This window comes from Nipponia nippon, unplaced genomic scaffold, assembly GCF_047370975.1.
Source record: "Nipponia nippon isolate SJK-2023a ecotype South Korea unplaced genomic scaffold, ASM4737097v1 scaffold_9, whole genome shotgun sequence".
Lineage (NCBI taxonomy): Eukaryota > Metazoa > Chordata > Aves > Pelecaniformes > Threskiornithidae > Nipponia > Nipponia nippon.
This window is the reverse complement of record NW_028262413.1, coordinates 7682897-7710023: the sequence shown is the minus strand read 5'-3', so window position 1 is coordinate 7710023 and position 27127 is coordinate 7682897. Positions and strand designations below refer to the sequence as shown.

At 46.1% G+C, this 27127-nt stretch overlaps 1 protein-coding gene across 1 annotated transcript; it reads left to right on the top strand.

The window, feature by feature from the left end:
* The first annotated feature begins 1605 nt into the window (after positions 1–1605).
* THOC7 (THO complex subunit 7) lies at positions 1606–10490 on the top strand. Its single transcript, XM_087742912.1, has 8 exons — positions 1606–1834; positions 2382–2499; positions 3334–3461; positions 3823–3909; positions 5402–5459; positions 8614–8680; positions 8802–8871; positions 10102–10490. The coding sequence occupies exons 1-8, from the start codon at positions 1816–1818 to the stop codon at positions 10167–10169; spliced, it is 615 nt and encodes a 204-aa protein (XP_087599038.1). The 5' UTR covers positions 1606–1815; the 3' UTR covers positions 10170–10490.
* Positions 10491–27127: the final 16637 nt, after the last annotated feature.

Genomic DNA, 27127 nt, shown 5'->3' with positions numbered 1-27127 from the left:
GGTAATCAGTGGATAAAGAGGGAAAGGCAGCAACAAACCACACTGTGTAAAGTTTGTATAGAGAAGTTCAGCTAGGTCTTCTTCTCACCCTTCACCAAAACACTAGGGCTATACCATAGTGACCAAAGCCTTAGGAAAAACAAAGGTTTTTGTCAAACCAACTATATTAAATGGCAACAAATTCAGAGTTCATAAAAGTGAGGTTTTTTTTAATAGCGCATACATAGCTCATGAATTCATGGCCTGTTCTTTGGCCCAGACTTTGTAGAACTGAATAGAGAGTTAGGTTTTCACATAAAATTATATCACTCACAAATCACATAATAATACATAAAAATTTCAAGAACAGAAATCACTTATCCAGGTTTTCTACGTTGGAAACGCTTTATTCTCAATAGTTCAGGTGGAGTTTTAATGGCCGCTCCCTGTAATGCTTTCCCAATAGCATCTTCCAAAGAATCTGACCAGTTACCTATTGAAGACAAAGTACCAGCTTGAAACAATCTACCAATCCGTAAATAGCTGTTAAATGCCGCTATCCAGAACAAAAAAGCCCCTAGTATAATCACTCACAGCTCTAAACCCAGGAAAGCACAGGTTATAGCACACATTCGCTTTGTTCTTTTCTTACCCTGATTTTCTCCACCACCCTAAAATTGTCAATGCAAAGCGCTGAGCAGAACAAGTCCATAAGTGTCCGAACCAAAATGAAGAGGGAATATGAGGGTGTCAGGCTCTAGACATACATCTCACGCACCGTGACATGTACTACAGTAACGTTGCCAGTTTTAACACTGCCCAAGCGTCAAAGTCGGTAGACCAAAAGCCTAAAACTCAACACTTGGTGTCGGTAACACCTTAATATCTCTTTTCTCCAGACACCTCTAGCCTTTTTTTCCAGTGCCCGCTTAGTTTTTCAGGGTAGGAAGAAACAACTTTTGTTCCTGTCTACTTGTGACAGCCAAACTCCCCAGGAAATGTATCAGAATTATGATTTTTGCACCCCCTGGGCCCTGCTGCTTGTCTTCCCAGCATCGAGTGGGGATGAGCCCAAGGGTGGCCCAGAGGAGGCCAGCCCGGCTCCCTCACGCCTGCGCCACGGGCATGTCCTCCGCACCCTCGCCAGGGAGGAGGCACCCCGGGGCTGGTGCTCCCGCTCCCTCCAGCCACAGGGGCCGGCCAGCCACCGCGGCGGCTCCCGCCGCCCTCGCCTCGGCGCGGGGCACCGTGGCGGGACCGTCCTCCCGTTCCCCTGCGCCACCGCCGCCGCCACCCTCGCAGGGCCGAGGCCGCGCGGGCGCCCCGTCAGGGGAGGACGAGGCCGCCAAGGGCGACGGCGACGGCGGCCCCGGGAGAACGCTCTGAGGCAGGAGCGCAGCGGGAGGGCGGCCGAGGCGCACCCCGGCCCGGCGTCCTCCCCGCCGCGGCGCGTCGAGGGTGAGGGAGCATGTGCCGGGGGCATGGCGGGGCGGCCCGGGCGGGGGGCGGCGGGGCCGGGGGCGCGGTGGCGGGGGCGGGGAGGTGGAGCCTGGCTGCGGGCGCGGGGACCGCCGCTTCCCTCCCCCGTCGGCCCCTCACCTGGCGGGGCCGCCCCTCGCCAGGGGGCCGCTTCCACGCGGGGCGCAGGCCTCGCCCGCCGGCCCTCCGCGCCGCAGCAGCCGCCGCCGCCGGGCCGCGCGTCCGCCGCCAGCCGGCTCAGGCCCCAGCCGCCGCCGCCGCCTCCCCCTCCATGGCCGCCGCTCTCGCCGGCTGCATTGTGGGAAGCTGACCTCACTCGCTGCTGCCGCCGCCCCGCCGGCTCCGGCACTCGCCGCCATGGGGGCCGTGACCGACGGTGAGACCTCCCTCCCTCCCTTCTTCCTCCCTCCCTCCCCGCGCCCGCCGCCCCGCGCCCCGACCCCTGCCCGGCCCGCTCCGCTGGGCTCGTCTCGGCTCGTCTCGGCTCCCCTCAGCGCCGGGCCCGCCTCGCCTCCCGCCCGTCGCGGCGCTGCCCGCCGCCTGGCCCCGGCCGCCCTCCGGCGAAAGGCTCCCCGCGCTTCGGCTTCAGGCCTCTCTCCCCGGCCCCCCGAGCCCGACCTCCGGCCTCTCACCCCGCGGACGGGCCTCCATCCTGGCCCCCGCCCCACAGCCCCGCTGCCGGGCCCTTCGTGCCGGGGCACGCCCGGGCCTTGGGCGCCCCCCGCCCCCAGGCCTCTCCTCCGCCCGGGCCCCAGGGTCCCTCAGCCCCGCGCTCCGGCCCGCGGCCCCGAGCCGCCTCCTGTCGAACAGATCCTCCCGGTTTAGCCCCGGGAATCGTTCCCCGGGGGCCTGGGGCGAGACCCGCGCTCGGCTCTGGGGTGCGGCTGCCATAGCGTGAGCATTAAACAGGAGTTTTTCCTCAGATGAAGTTATCCGCAAGCGACTTCTGATCGATGGCGATGGTGCTGGTGACGACAGGCGGATCAATTTGTTGGTGAAGAGTTTCATTAAGTGGTGTAATTCCGGATCTCAAGAGGAAGGGTATTTGTTTTCTGTTTTCTTTTTGGTTTTTTTTAGTCTTGGAACCGACTAGCTCACATTTCAGTGGAACACTGGGCTTGATCCGTTTTGGAAAGATCCATGTTAAAATGTATACATCTGCTTTTCAGTATGGCCCTGTGGTGTTCCCAGTACAAACGCCAAGCACTGTGGTAGGAGATGAGGACTAGAGACGGGTCAGAAATTACTGAGGGCTGCAAGCTGTATCATGAAATCTGCCAGCGCCACTCGAATGCCCTCAGGATTGTCGTGCCGCTGCGTGATCCGTCCGGGAGTCCCGCTATTATAACAGGATCATGACTCGAATATTTTAGTTGGCAGTTCTGCATTTGCCCTGTTAGGGAAGGATAGTACTGCTGGTATTTCTGCTGCTACCTTTCTTTTTTTTTAAAAAAACAACAGGCTAAAGTGGTAAGGGATGAGTGACAATGTGCTCTGCTGTGGGGTCCATACTAGTACTGGATATAAATTCCCGGAGGACACAATATAACGGTTGTGTGTACAGAGAAGCACTGCAGTTTTAAAATACTGATCTCGGTGGTCACAGAGCCAGCCTTAGCTGGGAAGTTTATAAGCCCTGGATGAATCTGCCCGTTGCTTTAATACTCACTTTGCACCTTTGAGGACATGATGGTAGAATTAACGGGCGCAATGTTTCTAACTGCGCTTTCAAAAAATTATTCATTGAATCTTTGAAATATTTTATTTCTTTAATAATTGTTATTTAGCTGTTCCTTATGCTACATGAGCCTTTGTTTTGTAAAGGTAACAGGTGTTTTTATGCTGCTGAGGAATAAATATCCTGTGTGTTTCCAGTTACAGCCAGTACCAACGAATGCTGAGTACTTTATCACAGTGCGAATTTTCAATGGGAAAAACTCTTCTGGTGTATGATATGAACCTGAGAGAAATGGAAAATTATGAAAAAATCTATAAGGATATAGGTAAAGATGAGAAAATATTACTGTTTTCTGTCTGACAATTTCTCTTTTATGAACAAGCTTGAGCCAGTCCTGGTGAACATGATATATACATATGATGAGAGATTTGTCTTTTTTTTTTTTCCTTAGTAGATAGCACTCATACATGTGCCGTAAGCATCTTATCAGTATATGAATTACATACAAATAAAAGCTTTTCTAACCCATTTAAGTGTATGGAAGTTTTGAAGCTGGTGGAGCTAGCAGGCCACCATGTTGCAAACGGCTCTTTATCTTTTTATAGTTTAGCAGAATGGCTTGATTACATGTATTGTTTGATTTCAGTATAACTCTATATGTTTTGTTTTGTTTTGTTTTTTTAAAGAAAATAGTATAACTGCAGCACATGAGAAGATTTCTGAATGCAAAAAACAAATCCTGCAAGCAAAAAGGATTCGAAAAAATCGGCAGGGTAAGGAGCAATATCTGTATTTACACTGATCAGTTTTGTTATTTTGTTATCTTTTAAAATACATTGTATCGGAAAACAGATTCCAAATTTTTGAAAGTGCAAGGGAGTATGCTGGCATCGTGAATACTATATTTAGTCCGGTGAGTTCCACACCCACTACTGAAAGTTTTTGCTGGATGAGGCAGGCGAGATTGAACCAGTAGGTCTCAACGACATGCAGCATCAGGAGAAACCTAAAACAGTAGTTCAGAGAGATGTTTTCAGGCCAAAGAAAAACCCCGAAAGCATCCTATCACCGTTGAGGTGACTTGAGAAGAACTAAAGCACAGTATTAAGAGTGAGACAAGAGCTGAATAGACCTACACGCAGCACTGAAGATCATGCAAGTGTATTCCTTCAGCTGAAGATCATGCGAGTGTATTCCTTCAGCTCTTAAGGGAAGGTAATGTCTTGGCATACTCAGAGACAGTGGTGCCAGTTACACACTCAACAACTCTGAATCTGTCCTTACTGAATACCTGTTATGAGAGGTGTATTTTTTCCCTACTCTTAAAAGTATGTGCTGATAACGTCAATTGAAACTTAAAGCATTTCCTTGTAATACTGTCTTATCAAAAGATTAGCAATTGAGGAGAAGCAAGAATTTGGTATTTTTCTTGATAAATCAAATGCAAAAGGAAAACGTTTAGAAGTACAACAGATGAAAGGTTGTGTGATCAATTTTGTGGATAATTTTAGACTCAACTGGAAATTAAAAGAACCTTAACCGGTAGGAATGTAGAGTTCTTACATCTTCAGCAACATAGGTCTGAAGTGTTTGCTTTTTGATATGTTCTGTCCAGCCTGCAGCACAGATTTTTCCATGTGAATGAGGTAGTTGGCGTATGTACAATCTTACTATCAGGAAATGGCTCTGTTAGTTGCCTATGTAACCATAATATTGTTCTGAGTATGTAATACTGTTTAAAAAAAATCCTGGTGTTTCTCATGCAGCATTTTATACTTTTTTCTAAAAATCTTAAATGTTTATGTGTAACATCAGCACTCTTTTCTGTACATATACATTATCTAATTATTAGCATTATCTAAAACCAATGCTTATGAAGCATACACAAATGACCAAGTGTGCAGCAACACAGAGCTATCTAAAGGTTGTGTTTTATGGCCTTGTTCTTTACGAATCACTAGCACTGGGTAAGTTTGAGTGAGTAGATAATGGCCTACAATCATATCTGAAGTTTATTTGAAATCTCTTTTGACGTAATCATCTACTTTGAAACATTATAGCATGGTATCAATTATAAACACTTTTATATATGGATATTTGCAGGTACTTTTTTATATATGTAAGGTGTTACGTACAAATTTGAAAAATGTTATCAGAGTTTTTCAAGAAGGAGAAAGAATCTGTACCGTTCTATCTCACCTGATTTTTGGTTCTTGAATCTATACTTTCGGAATTATTTAGACTAACTATTTAAATTTCTTTCAGAATATGATGCGTTGGCCAAAGTCATACAACACCATCCAGACAGACATGAAACACTGAAGTAAGTACGAGACTGCATTAAATTATAATAAGGCAGTAAGCTAGAAGTCATCAGATCTGACATTTCCTTGGTTTCAGTTTGACCTTTCTTCGCTTTTATATAATTTCTTTTGACACAAGAAAAACTTGGGTTTCGTTTTAAAATTGTGCCCTTATCAGTTTTCTTTAATTAATCTCCATCTGTATGGGTTCAGAAGCATTGCTAATCGTTTTGTATTTGAAATGTTTCCATTGTTAAGGTGAATAAGTGAGCTCAGATATAAATGCACATCTAATGTCAGGACAGTACGAGTTGCTCAGAAAAGAGAGATAGCGGGAAAGTTCTGTAAAGCGCGCCAGCAAGGGACTCAGTAGCCACGCAAAATACATCACACACAAGCAAGTAAGGTAGAATGAGAGAAAGCAGGAGAAAGCTCTTAGGGGTTTTTTTTATGTTTTCCTTGTAGTAGTTGTTCCTGCATGCCCGGTTATAAATTACTGTGTTGTCTACCACAATATAACCTGCCCCGGCATGCAGGTTAGACCTACCTGTTGTCCAACTCGTCTTGCATGTAACTTAGAGTATTGCTTGTGTCATCGTTGGATTTGGATCACTATCTGTGCTTTTGGGTCATTTTGGGCAGTTGTGGGGACATAATCTTTTTAACTTCATCAAGCCACAGAAACATTCCAGGACTCATTGCACCTATGAGTTTGTTCTTCTTAACCTGATTAAAGATGTAGCATGGGGTTACTGTTCTCATTTAAGCACAGCTTGCACCTATCCTCTTGCCCACTTCCAGTGAAATTGCAGAGGGAGGCTGTCTTTTCACATTCCATAGCCTTTTATAGCAAAAGGAAGATTTATTTTTTTATTATATTATTACCCTAATAGTAGGATTTTTATAGCTATAAGCCACTGAGAATACTTCGCACATTTCTTTCTTGCATGTTGTTTTTCTGTGCCTTGATTTCATTACCACAACTGTGATTACTACAGGCAATTCTTATGAGGCTTGACTACTTCTTACTTCATTAGTCAGCATGCGCCGTTTATCAAGTGAGGCTTCATAATAAAGAATTATTAAAAGTGAAGTTTTTCAGATAAGTCAATTGATTAAGAATGGAAACAACTAAATGATAGTACTTTTTTCTTAGAGGATGCCAGGTTGTTTAGGTTTGGAGGGGCTGTTCTAATTTTGATTAACACATCCAAGCATAAGTTTCTTGAGCAATGATAAAGGTTGGTGTAAGTTACAGCTAGTAAATTAGGCATTTTGTCTTTTCTTAAACTTAATTTTAGCATCTCTTTAGAAGAGTATATTACAGTTAGAAATACCAATGTGTTCATCCACTGGAAGAACGGCTACAGCGTATGCCCTTTCGTCCTTAGTCCTTCGTATCTGTAGTCAAAGACACAGGCTTGAACTATAGCAGAGTATGATCCCCCATTTTACAGATGGGGAAGTAGGACACAGTAACAGAACGTTTTTAAAGGGAGCTTGGTTCATAGGTATTGTAGCTTTAACTGACCTCACTAAGTAAACAGATTTTAAATATAGGAACTAGATGAAGTTTTCATCCAGTGTTTTCATTACAAGGCTTCCTTTCTCTCCAGTTTGAGGAAAGTATACAGAAAATCGTACTATGAACCAAGAAGGACCACCCTTAAATCAGAATGGAGGAAGCTTCACTAAGAATGTCACGCTTTTTGTGGAACTCTTAATCACTAAAAACGCTTGAGAAAACTTCTTGTGAGGAGAAATGATGTGGTTTATTGCGAGAGTTACATTTAGAGCTTTTGCAGGTCATGTGGCACAATAGGACAAAGTTCAGAAAAATACTTTCTTTATGCTTTTAAGGGACTGTCTCTTGGAACAACTAGTCATCCAGCACAAAAGAAGAGAAGGTGTTATCAGCTTAGTCAGAAGTAATGCACAGGAGCCAATTCAGGAAATGACAGGAGCTGAACTACTAAATGGCAGTGCTCTCAGTGAAATTAGATGCAGTATCAGAAGAGCTGTTGAGAGGACTGAGAAATGACACGGAGTCTTAGAAAAGGAGATACAAAAATAAGAAGGCTAGGCAAAGATTCCCTGGAGCGGGAAGTAAAAGAAGTAAAATTCCAGATGTAGCTTGGATGTTACTAGAAAAAAATTGCATATCTTCTCACAGTCTGCTTGTACGTGACAGCACGGTATAAACAGCAAGATTTGGCCAAATAGAAGTCTTCCAGAAACTAGAAACCAAATACTAGCGAAATCACTGTATGAGCCTGTAAGCTGTTAGCCTGTTTCCATTATAGGATTCTTTGCCCTACCTCAAAAAGGATCGTGGTGGTCCATGGTGAGTCCAAGTGAGAACAGAAAACAATCTTGCAGAAAGATCCCAAAGAGGTGTTGAAAGATGATGTATTTCAAAAGGATATGAAAAATAATGAAGATTATAGGTGTTGCATGTTTCCTTTATATCTTAATGCCAGAGGCAATCAATTAAAATAAAAACTGGCATTTGAGAAGAAAATGCGTATTTATATGGGTCACAGTGTTAAATTCTGTGTGCTGAGGCATAAGCTGTATCATGTAGTTTCATCAAAAACGTGGAGTATTCTACATATGCCTACTGTAAAGCCTACATGTTATCCTCTACTCTGTCTGGTCTGGCCGTTGCCCGAGATAAGGTACTTGACTACGTGTTTCATCAGTTGTTGTGTCTGGGAATTGTTGTGTTTGTATGTTGGGTATGGAGGTTTATCAGATACATTCTCCCTGCGATGCTATGTTTTTATTTAATCTACTCCTGTCAACATAAAGAAATCCGTGAAGTAGCAAAGCCTATGAAAATGCCATGGGTGTTTAATGTAACCCACTTCTTTAACTTTAACTGTATGGTCAAGTAAATAACATGTTTGTGGCCGGATTGAATTGTTACAGTCTGAATGCCCAGTGTACTCCAGCTTGGAGGCCTTGTTTTCTGTACAAGTTCTGAAACTGCAAGTTTATGACATAATAGTTAAACATTTATGTGAAGTGGCCTTACCTCTAATGTCATTTCATTTGTTATGCTTTCTTTACCTATGCTGTTTATTTAATGGTTCTTTTCCTCCACTTAGTTCAAATCTATTTTTCAAGAATTTTACAGGACTTTTTAAAAATACTATGACAATTTCTTTTCAGGCAGCTAGAAGCTTTGGGAAAAGAACTTCAACATCTTTCTCACATTAAAGAAAATGTTGAAGATAAGGTAGGTTTTTCATAGAGATTGTTATATAATAGTTAGGAACATAATTAATGGAGAACCTGCTATGGGTTGTTTGACTGTATGTGCTCTCTGTTTCCTAAAATATATATTTTTATCATTCCAGTTGGAGCTGAGAAGAAAGCAGTTTCATGTTCTGCTGAGCACCATCCATGAGCTTCAGCAAACCCTGGAAAGTAAGTGGTGTTCCTAGGTAATATATATAACTGGGTTGGCTTCCAGCGAGTCAAGAGGAGTCACAGCTTCCAGCAGTGGGCTCCCTATGTGCAATTGAGGTTGGTGACCTCTGGCATCGGCAGAATTTTTTTTCCCAGTAGTAGTCCAGAGCCTGAGACTGCTCAGAATTTTTTTCTTCTACAAGCTAGCCACCATGTCATTTCCTGACTAGCTTCAGATTAATCTGTAGGCAACAGACTTCTTATTTAAAATGTGGGGATGGAGAATAGCAATTTGAGGCTGGTTTTTTTAAATAGAAAAAGTATTTCTCGGAGAAAAGTATTCTTGTGCATAGTTTCCAAACTTATTTGTATAATTCCTGTTTCAGTAGTTTTGAACATGTCACTGCCATCATGGTGTCATTTGAGGCTTTACTAAAAAGGAATTGAATACAGGAAAGCTAAATGACTTACCTCCTCAGAGAGTGAGTCTGTAACAGAGCAGGGACTAGAACTAGCATACCCGAGAGCTAAATTCAGGAATTTAGTCATACTCATCTTTTGTCATACAAATACTTAATATTTTCAAATCAGCGCTTAGTTTTCATGCTCTAATATGGATAATATTGTTTTAAATATTATTTGCTGGATTTTTGCTGTGTCTTTCCAAGATGGAACAACTGGTATAGCCTTTGAGCATGACCTGATTAACATACATAGATGGCTATAAGAGCAGACTTTCATTCTCTAAGGCCATCTAGATCTTCTTAAGCAGAATGAACTGTTAATCCTAGGTGCGCTTTAGCAGAAGGTTATTGTTATTATGTGTTACTAACACTTGCTTAAGTATTAGTCTCTAAAATACATTTTCACATGAATGTATAGATTACCTTTCAGCTTCTAGAATTTTGTGAAGGAAGTAACATTTTAGTGGAAGGCACAGCTTCAGTTTGAAATAAACTATTAATAGGCAAAGAGAAGGCATGTAATTTGAAGCAATCCGGTACTGTTTGCTTGAATTGATACTATAGGATTTACCCCATGTTTCCTGCAATAGCTGTTACAGATAACAGCCTTAAAAACTTTGAAGGATTTTTTGTTTGTTTGTTTGAACATAGCATTTTGTATAATGAGATACTCAACTACACATTTAAGGCAATCAAAATAAAATTTTTAAGTGGGGGACAGCTCTGCAATGTAGTCTGTAAATATAACCAAGCATATTTGACTAACAGTAATATTGAATTTTAGATGATGAAAAACTTTCAGAAGCTGAAGAATCTCAAGAAACTCAGATGGAAACAGAGACCAAACAGTAGATGTAATATGAAGACTGACTATATGGTTGAAGAAGGTCCAAGTGTCTTCACTCTGTGATGAAACCAGCAGTAAGAGAGACGGAGCCAAAAAACAGTTTTCTACTGCTTCTGTGAATTTTTAAGCAAAAATACTTGTTTTGCTCATGCTTCAGGGGAAAACAGTTACAGATCTGTGCAGACAGGCAGTTTGCGTTAATCCACAAACTTTGTAATTTGTGACAAGAAATATATTTTGTTTTACAAAGGAGGAGGCTTCTGCACAGTACTTGTGAACTAAGGTGTTTGCAAAACATTGTCAATAAAAGGTGTTTACAAACAGTTTCCTGGTTTTAGTAGGCATTGAGCTTGATAGTAAGGGCTCCTTTTCTCACTTGACATTGGACTGAGGGCAGTGCATCTTTGCATGAGTCCCAGCTTCCGTATCCTAGTCCAGATGCGACCTAAAACTGAACTACGTAGGGTCTTAATTTTTCAAAGTAGCTGCCATTTTAGAACTCACCTGTGAACAGACTAGAATTTGTTAGTTTCATATAAAACAAATTACCTCTATAGAATTAATGCTTGTCAAGGGGTGTAAACAAAAATCATACTACTAACTTCATTTTTTCCTTAAGGTGATGCAAAGAACTGCAGTGATCTGAGCCTCACTATGCTGTGTTCTGTGCAACCACATCAAAAGTCACATGTTTAAAACTGCAATTTAAAAGCTTTGTTCTCGTAGAACCAGGAATCTAATCCTGATACCATTGATAATCTGCTTCGGGATTTTATCTGTCAATTGACTATTACGAAATAAATCATAGTTCCTGAAATAGATGATGGAACCCTTCCTTTCTCATGATGACAAACCAAAGCAGTAGAGCGGCAGTCATAATGTTAAAGAATCTCAGATATTTTAGTATTAATAGGGAGGGTGGAATCTATCCACCCGGCTCATCCTGCAGTCCGAGCAGTCTGTTGGGAGGTAGGAAATACAGGTTTCAACCTTCCCAACAAGAGAAGAGACTTGAGGAGGCTCTAAGCTTTTGTAAAGCAGGGAGGAAGGAACAAGGGGCAGTAGTAGGTCATGTCACTACCTGTTAGCCATGTTTTTCGACACCTGTTAGATCAAGCCTTCCACTGGTTTGGGTAAAAGAACACATTTTGGATCTCGCTCAGACTGAGTCATAAGCATATACGGTTGAAGTAAAATGATGATTTTATGCAGAATAGAGCCTCCTCCTCAAACTAGGTGACAGCTGAGGGGGATTTCCAGGATTGTGCCTTTGTTTTTTCATAGTCTAAATGCCATATAATCCTCACTCTCGGGGGCTCTGGATCTGGGTGCGTTGGGCTGAACAGACATATCTGAGCTTGTTTTGCTGTCATTCCAAGTTTCCTAAGGGAACCCAGCGGAACGAGAAGTCATACAACTTCAGTGGCTCAGTGCAGCCCCGTGCTGGTTTTGGCTGGGGTAGAGTTAATTTTCTTCATAGTCGCTAGTACAGGGCTACGGTTTGGATTTGTGCTGAAAACAGTGTTGACAATACAGGGATGTTTTCATTACTGCTGAGCAGGCCTTGCACAGAGTCAAGGCCTTTTCTGCCTCTCCCCCCACCCCAGCAGCGAGGGGGCTGGGGGGGCACAAGGAGCTGGGAGGGGACACGGCTGGGACAGCTGACCCCAGCTGGCCACAGGGATATCCCACACCGTATGGCGTCGTGCTCAGCACATAAACTAGGGGAAGAAGGAGGAAGAGGGGGACATGTGGAGTGATGGCGTTTGTCTTCCCAAGTAACCGCTACGCGTGATGGAGCCCTGCTTTCCTGGGGATGGCTGAGCACCTGCCTGCCCATAGGAAGGAGCGAATGAATTCCTTGCTTTGCTTTGCTTGCGTGCACGGCTTTTGCTTTACCTGTTAAACTGTCTTTATCTCAACCCACGAGTTTTCTCACTTTTACCCTTCTGATTCTCTCCCCCATCCCACCAAGGAGAGAGTGAGCGAGTGGCTGTGTGGGGCTTAGTTGCCAGCTGGGGTTAAACCATGACAAGCCCTGAACTAATACGCTGTCAAAAGTCTTCCAGTTCACAGCCGGTCACCTCAGAACACGGGGAAGCTCAGGTCTGCCTGACATGTAGACATGCAGTGCTTCTCCTGCACTACAAATTTCGCAGGCTGGCCAGGGAGGGGGCGATAAGCAAACAAAAGGGATTTAATATGAAAAATACACTGTCAAAAAGTATTTACTGCTCTGTGTTTTTTCCCCTCCTAACAACAGTGAATAGTAAAATCTTCTGTAAAGCAGCAATACTAAATTATTGCCAAATCAGGGAGGAGTCACTTTCATGAATGTATGAATTATGAAGATCATAAATGACAATGTCTCAAGACACTTTTAAAGCATATTAACATTTTTTGTGGTTGAAAGGCCCTCCGCGAGCTGCCTGGACTGTATTTTAGCGCAGAGGTGGATGACATTTACCAGCTAAAAATAGTCTCCATAACGAAAACCTCAAATTTTTCCATCCGTTTTACAAAGTTCTTTGGAAATTACTCAGATCACTCAAGTATCTTATCTCAGACCTTGCACTGCTCTGTATAGAACCTGACCAGAAACCTGACCAACGCATGAGTCTGTCCCTCTGGTAAGGAACACACACGCAGAAACACAACCTGTACGGAAGAGAAGCAACACAAACGAAGGAAGGAGTATATTCTAGTTTGAATTACAGTGGTGCAGTTTTGGAAAGAAATTACTGCCCTAGAAAATGAAGTTGCCCTGGCGCAATGTGGCAGCAGAGGGTGATGTCACCGTGCCACCTTGGAGAGCAACCAAAAAAAAAGAAGTGACATCACTTCATTGCAAATGCAGCCTCAGTGGGACATGCGAAATCTCGGCTCCTGTTGTTTTCAGTGTTCACGCCTCTAACCTCCTGAACATTAGATTTGTACCAAAAGAGAAACAAAACCAAATGAAACTCTAATACCAGGCAACTTTCACCATGCTCTGTTATTAAGCCCCGAGTTCCAGGTTTGAATCTGCTATGCATATGTTGAAAACAGATACCTGCATCTCCTTTATTCTTCTGTTGAAGTTTTCTGTGTGCCATATTTCCAAGGCACAGATGATAGTCACTGTTTCAGTCCTGCCTGGAAAGCTGTCCTGCTATGATGCTGCTTACCTGCATTGACTCTAAATGTACATATATAAAAATCTGTACATATATAAACTCAGGATCTCAATAACCACACTATTTAAATAAGAAATCTTTCCTGTTCGTAGGATTTGCCTTGTCCCTATCTGAGCTGAAAGGTTATTACATGCCCAAGTGCTCCATCTTAATGCCACTGCCATGTGTATGCAAAAATACAAGCAGAAGGAGAGATGCTGAAGCGATAAGCGGACGTTTTCTATGCCAGGGCTTGTTCTTCTGTCCTCTCCAAGCACGAGAGTGGTAGAGGGAAAGTGGAATATTGGACAGAATTGGTAACCTGGGCAGAATTTTTGAGAGAGAGGTTTAGCAAGCCCTATGGAGGGATGGAGGAAAGAGGAGAAAGAAGGTCACGGTGACACACTGCCAAGTGATGGATACCTCTGAAACCACGGTAATTTGAAGACAGCTGCTGGCAGTAAACAAAATTGCAAAAAATATATCCCAAGGATTTATGAGACAGAAGTTATTAATTATTTTAGATACCTGTCATGTAAGTTTTCCAGCTGTCACAGCTGACTGGTACCATCCTTTCCCCCACTTCTCTTCTCAGGTCTCAAAAGGTTCCTTTTTTTGTGAGTTTTAAAAAAAAAAAAAAGAAAAAAGAAAAGAAATTCAGAAATACAGGCAAGTACTGTTAGTTTTGCTCTGGGAACCTGTGTGATTTTTATTTTCTAGAATACATGCATTAGGGAAATACTATACTAGTGTATGAACCACTCGAAACAGATAGACACAACAGACCCCAGGGAAAGCAAGTTGGCAATAGAGACGTGCTCTACCTTTCATGCTTCATCCTGACTGTCAAACGTGTTCTTGGGTTACCTCAGCCTTCATTTCCCAAGTCTATTTTAATAAACGTTATTATCAGTGTTGCAGAAGTCCCTAGAAGTACCACTCGTAGCCCAGGGCCCATGTGTTGCTAGGCGCTGTGCAAAGGCAGAATAAAAAGGCTGTTCCTGCCCCACGTACCGGGCAGCACCACAACAGCCGGGAGGCAAAGGCAGGCACGGCAGCCTGCCTGCAGTCACCCCGACGTTCACCCTGGCCTGGCGCGATTCCCCTGCCCGCTGGCAGCGGGCGAGAAGCCAGCAGGAGCTGGCACGGCATCGCTGCAGGAGGCTGCTCCGTTACGTGCCGGAGGGAATGGGGCGCCGGGGCTGGGGACCCAGCGCATCCCCGCCGACAGGACCCGGCATCCTCGTGTCGAGGAGCTTCCCAGGTAGTCAAGAGTAATCCTAAAGCCAGGGACGCGGTATGCCGCGGTCTTTGTCCAGGTTAGCAGAGCCCTGCAGGGAAGGATGAGGGGCCTGCCAGTCTCCGTGCAGAATGCGATGACGGAGGGCTCGTTTCGTAGAAGGAAACAAGGTCTGGGTCTGTCCTTGCTAGAGGCGGGCGGCTGCTTGTGTTGGGCAGCCGCTGCTGGTGGTGCTGGCTGAAGGGCAGGAGCTTAACTGAGGAACCCACAAGGAAGGAACTATGAAGCAAACTCGGTTTTCTACATTTGCTACGTTTGTGTTTTCTGCAGCTTGCGCGCGGGGCCACACGCTGGGATTGTGCGAATGACGGCAGCTCCCGGGAGCCGGGCAAGCGGGAGCTGCCAGCGAGGTGCTGGGCTGCCTTACACCACCCAAGGGCCGGGCCCCGGGGCTTGCTGACGGCTCCAAAACTGGCACCCGAAACGCTTCATCGCTGCGCAGCGAGCATCGGCCCGAGCGCGGCGGAGGCAGGACGAGCTGGGCGGTATTTGCTTTCCGCCCCGCTGGCACAAAACTAATTCCTCATTTTCCGGTACAAAACTAACGGCAGAGCCCCCACGCTCGTTTAGCACCCCTTCCCCTCTCCCCTGCACCCCCGGCCCGCATCCCCCCCTCCCCGGTGACAGCCCGCCCTCAGGCTCCGCGCCGCGGGCAGGGCCGGGGCCGCGGCGGGGCCTGGCGGCGGCGCGGCCGGCAGGGGGCAGCAGAGGCCGGGCCGGGCGGCGGCGCTGGGCCCGGCCTCCCCGCAAGGGCGGGCGGCGGAGCGGGGCTCGGAGCGGGGCTCGGGGCTCGGAGCGGGGCTTCCAGTCCTCAGCGCTGCTATCTTCAACATTTCCCGGCCTCGCGAGTCCTTTTTAAACCTTTTCTTATTGTTCAGGTTTACAATTTTCCGTGCGCGGACAGCCCCGCCCGTGTCTGGAGGGGTTGAAAAGCGCAGAGGGTTTTTCCTCTCCTCACCCCCGTCCTTGGTTTTCAGCGTCTCACCCTGCTTCTCAAAGCCTCTCCTATAACGCCCCAAAATACGTAAAGCACTGCCAAGGAGCTAAAAGGTGCAACGCTGAAACCTTTGCTCATTGCAACACCCACGAGGTGACACAAGCAGACGGTAACCAATACTTTGTTTTTCCTACTGATGTTAAAGAGCAGACAGATACCGAACCCTCCGAGCTGCCTCTCCCACGCAAGGGCAGGACGAGCAGAGCCTGACAGTGCTCGCAGCAGGGGCCAAGCACCCTCCGGCGTACGAGGGTCCCCTGCCTCCAGCACACCCGGCCCCGGCAGCCCGAGGCCAAGGCGAGAGCCGTTTCGGGATCATTCGATACCGGGATGCTCAGAATTTGCAGCATCACAGCGAGAAACACGGCAAAAAGTTTGCTGAAAGTGTTACACTGCGTGAGAATTCCTAAAATAGACAGCAGCCCAGACACATGCATTTTTAAATCGCTCTCACATTAAGGAAAAATAAAAACCAAACCAACTAAACAGCCTTTTTTATGCTTTGCCAGTTTGCTTGCAATGAAAAAGTCACCACTGAGAGAATTTAAAATGATGGTTTATCTCCAAGGAGGAAAGGATCGTGCTCTTCTCAACAAAAAACTGATTCATCCTAAGCACACGCTGGAAACAACAGCATGTACTGCATGTAACAAACAGGCCCCACTAGTAGCCCTTCTGTGGAACAAAAAACAACGTGTAATTTAAGAGATGGCAGGGCAAGTTGTCTGCAGCCACCTTTCCGATGACACTTACATGAAGCATTACTACACTTCCACCTCCTTATATGAACCCGAGTGACATTCATTTTTACATTGAACTTGCTGCACCAAAATCCCCATGCATTAGCTCCTATTCCAAACAAAATATTTTCCCTAAAGCATTATATTGTTGCTGAAAAAACTCCCAAACGACACTAAGCTTCAAAGCTGAAAACAAAAGCCTCTGGTTGCTTAACCAAGCGCAAGAGACAAGTTTAGACACAACACATGGAAACAACCACCGCTCTCCAGAGCGGCTTCTCCCAGTTCCATTCAGGAAAGTTTTACAATGTGGTGGGAATTCGGAGGTGGAGATGTTTTAATTTACTTGACAGGAAACCTGGGAAAAAAAATAATGTCTTGATTCCTTTCTTTTTCTTAGTGCCTGTGAGCATCGGTGTCTTTTGACTCATTCTGCATGAACCCGCAGAAAGCTTTCGGATCAATTCTGCTTTGCTCTGTTATTGTGACCGCTGGAGACGGAAAGGGCCGTGGAGCGCTGGGGCCACCACCCCTGCCGTCCATGTCATTAGTGTCCCCAGCACCCAGCAAGGTGCAAAATCCCAGTGGGAACATCTCCCATGGCGCGAGCATCCACTACCTGACTACACGTCCGCGAATGCCCCGGTGTTGGGAGACAGGTTACGCTGGAGCTTTTCCCCGGGCTGGCTGATACGTGCCAGTCATTTTTCAAAGCTTGTAGAACTGTGTGGGATCTCTGCCCTTCTGACATATCAGCGTGACATTTTATTGAGGTGACTTGAGAAGTGATTGAAGGCAAACTGATGGTCCTGGTGATAGAAACCTTCCCTGGGAGTCCTGTGCCTCGGACAAATAAAATGTAAGCATCAAAACTATTTGCTGGCATGTAACAGCAGCGGGATTCACTGAAAGAACGAGACGACTTCTGCATCTCGGGACTCATCCTGTCAAGGGCACGTATTCATACAGTTTCTCATATATAAAAGCAGGTTCTTCCCAGCACTCCCTGGCACATTGACAGAGAGAACAAAATCCCCAGGACCAGCCTTTCCCAGCCCCGCAAAACCCAACAAAGCCAAGGGAAGATTTCTTCCCGTACGTTGCGTAGGCTCTGGCAACACCCGCGGTCCCTTCGCTTGTGTACGCGGGGCAGAGGGTGGCAGCGAGGGGGACGGGGAGCGGGGCTGGCCGACGGGCAGCGCTCCGCAGGGCCTGCCGGGGCGCAAAGGCCGTGCCGAAGGGCTGGGGGAGCAGAGCGGTGTGGTTGGGGTGTGCATGGGTTCGACTTCTCAGTACTACTCATTCAGGAGGGTGCTGTAAGAGACGGCAAATCCCTCTTTGAATAGACAGATTATATTTGTATTTAACTTGTGCTTAATTTATCTCCCTTTCTCCTCCTTACTGCCTAACGCATCAAACCTGCCAGCTGCTTCACTAAGTACACCAAGCAATGACAAAGGATCTCAAGGGGAGGAAAAACCCAGTGTAATCTCCTTGCTCCACTACAGTAAATAGCCAGCATATTTACTGAACGTAGAGATGTAAAAAGGGGATTTGTGTTCCGCTGCAGCGTCTCTCAAGATGCAGACAGAGACATTCCCTAAGCTTGATAGGACTAAACCCAGATCCCAATCCTACACGCGCGTCAGCTAACGCTGGTATGCCTATACCATCCTACACCAAATAATGTAATACGCAATAAAACAAAACAGTTCACCTGTATGTCGGGCCTCTCACATGACACTAATTTGCTAGACACCATATAACGGCTGCAGCTAGCACCCAACAAGCACTGCTCTTTGGGGACAGAGTGGTGGCAAGTCTTAAGAAGCAAACACCACTGCTCCTCTGATCAGGGTAAGGGGCCATGCTGAAAACGATGCAGGGAGGTTGCAAAACCACTCAGACAAAACAAAACAAAAAAAATCAAGTGAGAAAGAACAAAAATGTCATAGCATGGTTTGAGGGCAACATCCTAAGGAAGGCCAAAGGGTTGTTTGGCAGCACAGCATTTCCACAGAGTTTCAACTGCAGGACCAGCAGAAAAGCTGTTGTGCAAGCCCAGCCTTGGTGACTGGGGACCGCGGGGACACTGCTTGCCCAGCGCAGCAGCGGGGTCTGCCTGGAGCTGCCTGCTCCCTGCTCCCCCAGGCTTGGGCTTCGCCAGTGTTTACTTGGCCTGTGGATGCTTTTTAATCCGATGTCATGGGTTTTTCAAGTGTGCCAATTCCCGCTGTAGCCTGCTGCCAGATGATTGATGGTTTATGCCATTAACAGCGCCTGAGGATGAGAATTGCTAAAGAGCAGTGGGAATATTTACTTTCTCCTGCTAATGCAAGTAGCAAGGAGAGGACTTCAAAAACCTTGTAACCTGCATGCAGCTAGCTGCAGACCAGGCCTGGCTGTGGGTGGAAAAACTGTGGGACACAGCTCCATAGGGAGAAACAGCTAAAATATAACAAATCCTCAGGGCAGAGTGCTCAAAGACAGGACGTAGCATTAAACCACTGCATTCCCTGCAGGGAGTGATCATGTAAGAGATACAAGCCAGTGGATTTATTTTCTTAGAAGAGCTGAAATAAGAAAAAAGAAGCAAAAAAGAAAGGAAAAGCAAAGAAAATTAACTGTGAGCTGACTGTCCCTGCCTTATTCCCATTCTCCATCACTAGACCTTTAGCCTCTCTATGTGCATGTATGCACGCACGTGTGCACACATACACACACACACGCACACGCATCCCTGCAACTGGAAACCTTGCAGACAGGCGCGTACGCTATACAAAAGCACTCCTGGAAACTTAAACTGATTAAATCAACACACACATCTCAGTGGCTCCCATTTTTTTTGACCGTGGCTCAAAGTCTCACATCCATTGCTGCCACGGCTTCTCGATCGAGCCAGCCCAGAGCCACCTCCGCTTCTTCCACTCCCACACCTCCACCAGCGATACAAACACAGAGCCACAGTGGAGGAGTAAATACTTGTTCTTATTTGTCTTGACTCTTGGGGCAGGATTGGAAAGTTTGGCTACCTTGCTATTTCACGTTGTCCTGTTATTACCCCTTGCCAAGCTTCCTCTGCTTGTTTGCTTTACAATTGCTCATCTCTCGGGGGAGCGGCAGAGGAAGAGACCGGGCACATGGAGCAGAGAGCAGCAATTTCACTGAGAAATAATAGTAACTGACCAAAATGAACTGATTACATGGATACGTCAGCGCAAATGAGACAAGAAAGATTCCTAGTTGTGTTATCTCCAAATTGCTACCTGCCTGTTGCTGTGCCTGCGATTAGCTGCGTCAGCGGGCTGGGTTCAGCACCTCATCCTTCGCCTGCTCATTAATTTCAGCAGCAATTCCCAGCAAGTGCAACAGGATCAGGTTCTCTGTGGTCACTAAAATGCTGTAAAGCTCCTTGGAGGGTGTGCTTAAGCCAGAAAGACACTGAATCGCTCTGAGGTGTCTGGTCCTGGCATTCCATAGCAGAGCAGCTCCGGGTGCACACGCAAGGGACCTGGCGCGCCTGGGCACACTGCGGGGAAGCTGCATGTCCCTCCTGTCCCCTCCTGCACACCAGGTGACCTGCTCCTCTTCATCTTTTCTTAGCTAGCAGGTAAAGGTAAGGCACCTGAACCCACCTGGCGTACAGGATCATTCAATGATTTAGGCTGCAAAGGATCTTTGGAGGTCTCTCGTCCAACCTCCTGCTCAGACCCAGCTTCAGCTTTAGGCCAGGTTGCTCAGAGCTTGGACCCAAGTATCTGAGTGTCCCCAGGAATGGAGGTCCCACAGCCTCTCTGCATCCCAGTTTCAATGCTTAACTGCTCCCATTGGGAAATTTTTATTCCTTGCTGCCCGATTGACTTTTCCTTGCTGGCCGTTGTGCCCTTGCCCCTGGTCCTTGTGGCCGTGGGACAAGCTGGGCTCTGTCACACAGCTGAGCAGCGTCATTGGGATGCAACCTTCCCTTGGCAGCCCCTCCCCAGCCCAGCCGCGCTCTCGGGAGCTTTGTGTCCCAGGATCTGGCCACTGAAGTCGGCGTGCAATTCTGCTACTGCTCATTGAACAGGTTAAAAAAAGCCCCTCTATCAGTGGCGCTCCATTTTTTTGCAGCAGAATAGGAGATGAAGAGGTAGGGTTTCACACAAGATGGGAACCGAGCTCTCGGAGAACATTTTTACCTCCTTGCCATCAGCGCAGCCACGCCGGCTTTCCAGCAGCTGAGGGGAGAGAGCAACCCCAGCGTTCACCATATCAGATCCTACTCTGCCATCAGCCTGGGTGGCTGAAAACCTCACCCCAAAGCTTTTCTTTCTGGAAGCACTTTTGCCTGCAGAGTCACCTACTGAGCACTCACACCGTGCATTGCACCAGCACGGCACACTCCTCCTCCGGCAGGCTGACGGGATGACCATATCCTTTCTAATAATATTTTATTTGAAAATCCTGAAGAAGAATAATTACTCGTGCTCCCCATCAGAAAGCCAAACAATTACAGTGGTGAATGATATTGTAGCAGTGCCTATAATTAAGGAACTGCCAGCATTTTAATTATAAACTAATATCTTCAGTGGCTGACAATCCAGCTGTACAGCAGACCCATCAAAAGCGACATTGCCAGTTCCAGAGTTGTAGACCAGCAATTAAAGTTTTAGGGAGTTTTTGTGGACTTCTTGTTTATTAAGATGTGTTTCTTGCCTCTTAAAAGCTTTGGGGAAATTTCAGTAAAGTCCTTATGTTAATGAGTAGTGGACTTCTCATTAACTTTCAATGATTCCTCCATCACAGCATGGGGTGGGGACATCCTGAGGCAAGGAAGTGTCTCCCTAGGCTTCCTCCTGTCACACTGAAGCTGTCACACTGCTGCTTTAACATTTTCCAGCTTCAAAGCACTGGGCCAGCTATCGCTCAGTACCACCGAGGAGCTTTGCTGAACTCTGTTTAGAAGGTGCCCTAAGTACCAGTAGGGATTTATTTAGTTATTAGCTAAAATTTAAAAATACATTTTCAACAATAAAACTTCATTAAGCATAAAGAGGCTAAGAACTCACCAGTTCGCAATATCAAAAATATTAAAAAGAAGATGAAGCTCGTCCCTTCCCTGGCTTCTGCTTCTCAGCCACTGCAGAACCAAACTGTGGTTCACTTTATTCTTCCTTCATTCAGGAATTGAGAGAAAGCATTCAAACTTTGCAGACACGGTGTCCCTCCAGACTGCCCGTCCTGCAAGGGCTCACACGCTCCAAGCCGGTGCTCGAGCTGGCGGCGGAGCGGCTCGAGGCGAGCAGAGCAGCCAAGTGGCAAGCAGCGATGGGCCCTGAGCACACAGGTACCAAACACACCAGCATCACCTACTTGGTGAGTTTTCTGCCGAAAAACTTTCCTACCCTGCAGCAGCCACCGCACATCCCAAGATTGCGATGGAAATACCCCCTGGTAAGTGGTGCTATTAGGTCAAGCTGCTTCAAACCAAGCCCAGGCTGAGAAAAAGGATAACAAAAATGACAAACTCTGATCCAGGGAAGTCTGCACAGACTGTGGCCATTCAGTTGGCACAGCAGTGATCATCCAGACGTGCCTTTGCTGACTTGGATTTTGCTGACTGGTCCTGGTTCAGATGGGCTGCAGTGGAAAATGCTCAGGGCAGCCTGCAAGGTAGGAGTGTGCAGCTACATCTGATCTCCCAAGACTCAGGAGTTATAAGCTGTGCTGCCTGGCTTAGACAGCTAGCCTTGCCCTCACTGCAGTGGGGACAAAATCCCAGCCAGGGCATGGCCTCTCCTCACCTCCCTGCCTTTCCCAGCGCAGGTCTCCAGCGAGGACTGGTGTGTACAGGTTTTTCCCTCGTCCCCTGCCTGGGGACATGTGGGGATGCTCAGGCTTTGCACAGAGGCATTCACTACCTGGAAAATCACCCGCGCTGGCATACATTTCTGAGAACATATTTCCACCCTTCAGGCCTGGCTCAAGAGAAAGGTCCCCACAGAGCTCAGCAGAAGCAACACTTGGGAATAAAAACCTGCTGAACGAGACGCGCCGTATCTTAATTACACAGAACCGGTATTCCCAGCATCACTGACACTTGCACTGGAAGACAAGACATGAAGCCTGACAGGTAGGGAGCTTCCCGCAACGCTGCCTGGTGCAGGGGTCCCTCCGGCAGGCAAGCTCTGGAGCCCCCGCTCTCACCCACAGCCTGCTGCCTGCAGCCCTGGGAGCATCACACACCCCAACCACCGCAACACCGGGCTGGGCGGCACGAGAAGACCCGTGATCTAACAGGTGAGGCCAAGGCATTGATCCCAGCTATGAGAGCCACCAGGGCAGCAAGTTCACTCAGCCAACTTGTTCCTACTCCTCCAGCCACTGTGTCTCGGCTTCCTCCACCACCGCTGGCTCCCTCGCTGGGTGCGCCTGCCCTCCCCAGGCACCGTGCCCCCCTCCCCTCCAGCAGCTCACTCATAAACCAGCATAACCAAAACCAGTGCTGTTTGCAGGAGCCTTTCAGCCTCCAGAGGTTCACAGGGCAGATGTTCAAAGCTTTTAGAAGCTTGCGTGCAGGGACAGCAGCACCTACTGGGACTTCTAGAAACATCTTGAGAAAACCATGAGACCTCCCTCCCTCCTTGACCATGCTGAAGATCCCAGTCAGGGACCTGCCTCTGCACTTCTGCATCAAAGGGCCTTTTAAAAATTTTGGCCTGTGGGCTGTCACGGGATGGAGGCAACGTCCTTACACCAACAGCACCTGCGGCAGTTCGGGAGGAACTGGCCCTTTCCAGAAGCAGGTATCACTGCCTGGCCTCACGGGATTTTAAATGCCACAAATACACTTATTTTTTTTTCCATTACTTACCTTTTGCATGTGTATTTTTCTAAACCTCAGATTATTAAGCACAATTTTCTACGCTGGAGAGCTCACGTACCTAAACACGCAGGGGTATGCCATAGCACTCATCACCACACGAATACCCCAGTTTAATCCACATGCAAGTGAGTAACTGCTGTTAGCGTTGTGCCCTGCACAGGGATGGCAGGTACACGTGCAGTTACCTGCTGTCCATGGGCAAAGCTAACCCCAGGGCTCGGAGCTGGACTCCTCCAGGAGAGATGAGAGTCCATCTTCCTCCTGCAGAAGGATGCAGGCACCAAATGCACTATAAACACAAACTTCTAGCAGGCACCAGTGGCATTTGAGCTATGATAAAATACTTTTGATTCCTGCTTAAATCTTATGAACCACATTTTGACATCTTTTCCACAAGCTTTTGAGGACCAAAGGAGGGAGGATTAGCCTCGGGGCAGGGCATGAGCAAGGGCAGAAACGGGGGGCTTATTCATCACTCAGATGATCACTTCTCATTCCAGGGATACTTATGCAAGACGTTAATTTGAACTGGCGGCAGATTTTGCATAAAGACATCTCAGAACACCAGTCAGCCCCAACATTTGCCATGGAATTTAGTTTTCATATTATTAAAACCTTATAATGAAATATTCCAGTGCAGATCTTGCTTCAAGATTTGCTACAGTGACATTCAATCTAGTATAGAATACACTCACTCCAAAGGATAAAGAGAGGAGTATTATTACTGTTAAGTGTCCTGTGCTTGGCCTGAACTTCTTCACAGTATAGAAATTTTGGGGTTACACCCATAGGATTTGCAGCATCTTTCCTTCCCATGTAGGTGACAGGACTGCCTAGAGCTTTTATGCAGGAGCAAAGCATTTACTGTTGATGATACTGGAACTATTTCTATGACATCTTCTTTCAGTCTAGAATGTATTTATTTTAGCCCTAACTAAAAGTGTTTCAGCTAGCTCTCTGTTTAGAAAGACAGTTCCACCAAAGAGGTTACCACGCTCCAGAGAATCCTCCTTGGACATGTTGCATTTCCCTTCTGAAACCACAGGCACTGCTGAAAACAGCTTCTTCCCATTTTTTTCTAATTAGAAAAAACCCTCCTGAACCCTGAAGTTGAGTCTTCAGAAGACTGATGGCAAACCCTGAATTCATTCACTTGTTCTGCACATACAGCTCTTCAGCTGTCACATGGTTCTTACCCACTCACTTTCAGCTCGTTGTTCAAGCCTCCCATTTCATATTTTAAAAACAAAAATAATCAAGAACAGACCCTGTGAAAGGACTTATTTTCCCCTCTGCTTGTGTCTCCTTCTCTCTGCTTACATCTCAGCAGCGTTTGGAGCAGAGCTCCCCTAGCATCGCTTCCCAGCCGGGAGGAGGAGAACCGCAGCTGACTCACCCCCTGCAGTCTGGCAGGATCCTGTACTTGCTGGGAAGTGACCCACAGTCCCGAGTGTAAAAGAAGAGCAAATAACAGGAGAAAGATTGCTGTTCTTTGCTCGCGCTGTCTAATTATAGGTGGTAATTTTACACACAGGCACAAAATGTTAATGTCAGGGAAGCAAATTTCTGTCCTGTATCTTCCCTTACTTACTCTGCACTCTCCTTAGGATACAGGAGAGAGCAACTCCTACATGCAATTTATATATATCTGTAGATATGTGTGAGAGATTTTTAACCAAAAGAGGATGACAGTTGCCACAGGAAATTATGAATACATGCATATATGCACACACTCAAAGACGCACCCTGAGCCTTTGAGACCTTTCAATTTCTTGAAGGAAATGCTTTCAAAGAAGGGTGATGCCCCTCTAGTGGCTCTTGCTCAAACCAAGAGCTCAGTAGTGAAGAAGGGGGTGAATATGCCTCCGAGCCCTCCTCGTGAGGTCTGATCTAAGAGAACACGTCATTTTGTGACATGGGCATGTGAATAAGTTGTCTTCGAGTAAGCCATAGCACAGCTACTCTAGTAAATATGCAGTTACCCTCCAGTTACTGCAAGGTAGGACATATGGAGGGGTAACTAGCTACTTCACGTGGCAATTGTGAGCATCAGCTTTCCTCTACAGGAGGGAAGAGTGGGGTTTCATTTATACTCTACCTTAAATGTAGCTACCAAAGAAATGGGGCAGCTTCACCCGAGATCCAGTCACTGACAAAATACATTAAGACCCTCAAGCTTTTGTTTTCCTCTAAAACTCCTGTAATTGCTACATAAGTAATCATTTTAGCGTAGGATGGTTCAATCAATCTGGCCCTGGGAAAACGTTAAGTAATAACAGTTTTGTGCAAGCTGCAGACTAAGTGTCTTTATTAAAAACCTACATCAAAGCCCATGCCTAGTCCAGTCTATTCATGCTACCACTATCATTTTAAATGTGCTCATACACCGAAGAATCCTGACGGATTGGAACCGTAGGAAGTAACCCAGCAGACTGAAGAAGTTAAATGTATTTCTTTACTAATGGGACTGATGCTGTTCAAAGCTCCCATAAAAATTCAGCATGAAGAGCTTCCTAAGCTCAGGGGTTTTATAGCCTTCAAGATCATTCAACCTTTAAGCAGATACAAAGAAAATTTTTCTCTGCCTCTCTCTGAATATATCCATCTCCTCAGGAGCAAGCGAAAGACTTTTATAGAGAACTTGATAAAATTCCTGAGACAGCTCATTAATTCTGGTCACTTCAGCAGTGACTTCCCTTCCACTTGTGGCACTCAGAGAGGTTATCGATTGCCTTAGCGAGAACAAATTCTATTCATTAGCCATTTCCCTGCACTTGCATATTAATATTTTCTGGCCTTGTTAAATACAGAAACCTGTTCTCTTTTAATCTGTCTTTAACAGGCATTTTTTTTTCCTAAGGGTAGCCACGAAATAATTGATAATGAGTTATCCCACCTCCAAAAAGTTTGTGAAATTCCCCAAACGGCCTCCTGTTGCTGCTGGGGAGCTGGGGCGGGCCAGTTAGCTCTGTGGACGCTGTGCTTGTACCCCTGTTTTGATGGGAAATTTAGAAACTTTTGTACTGCACATCCTCTTCTCTACTTTGTGGAGACATGATTTAATCAGCAGAACTTTTTTCTCTGTTACACATGTGCTTATAAACAGGATCCAGTGGTGAGAATAAGAAATAATAATCACAAACGGTGCAAGTGGTAGGTGCGAAGGACCTCGCAGGACCAACTCCTTATCCTCTCTACAGCTCAGCGTCACACAGCACAACCCAACCAAACACCACCGATACTCTCAAGTAACTCAAAGCCAGAAAGACTTGGCAGCAGCAGCAGGTAACTTGCTACCAAAGAAATCTTTATTCTACAGGGTAAAGAGAGTTCTGTTAATTTATTTGACTAAAATGAGAGCTGGTTGAAATCTCTCAACTGTGTTTTATTGAATAAGGTTTTTTCATGTAAAAAGAAATTTTGAAGGACCTTGGGGAGAGGTGGTGTACTGAAGAAAATGTTGCTTTCCTGGCAACAGAAAACTTAAAACTTTGGAGGTTTCCATGAAAATGAGGCTGTTAACTACATAAGGAGCAGTGTTATACCCTGACATAGGAAATGGGATTTTCCATCTTTTTTCTCAGCTTCCAAGATTAATAGCTTTACAAGAATCTAATCCTTTCAGAAATCCAGCACAAATATTTCCCTCTTGCATCTTGCAACAGCAAACTATTCAGCCAAAGTGGATACACAAAAACCTAGCAACAAATTTGAGCTAATTTGGTCATTCTGACGAGGCTGCAGGAAAAGAATTGGAGACAGAAGAATTACGGAGGAACTCTCAGATATTAAGTGGCAACCAAAACCCCCCCGGTACTGGCAACGCACCATAAACCAAGAGCAGTTGAAACCCATGGCTGCTGTTAAGCCCCGGGTTGCTGGTGTGGCAGCGTTTTCAATATTCAT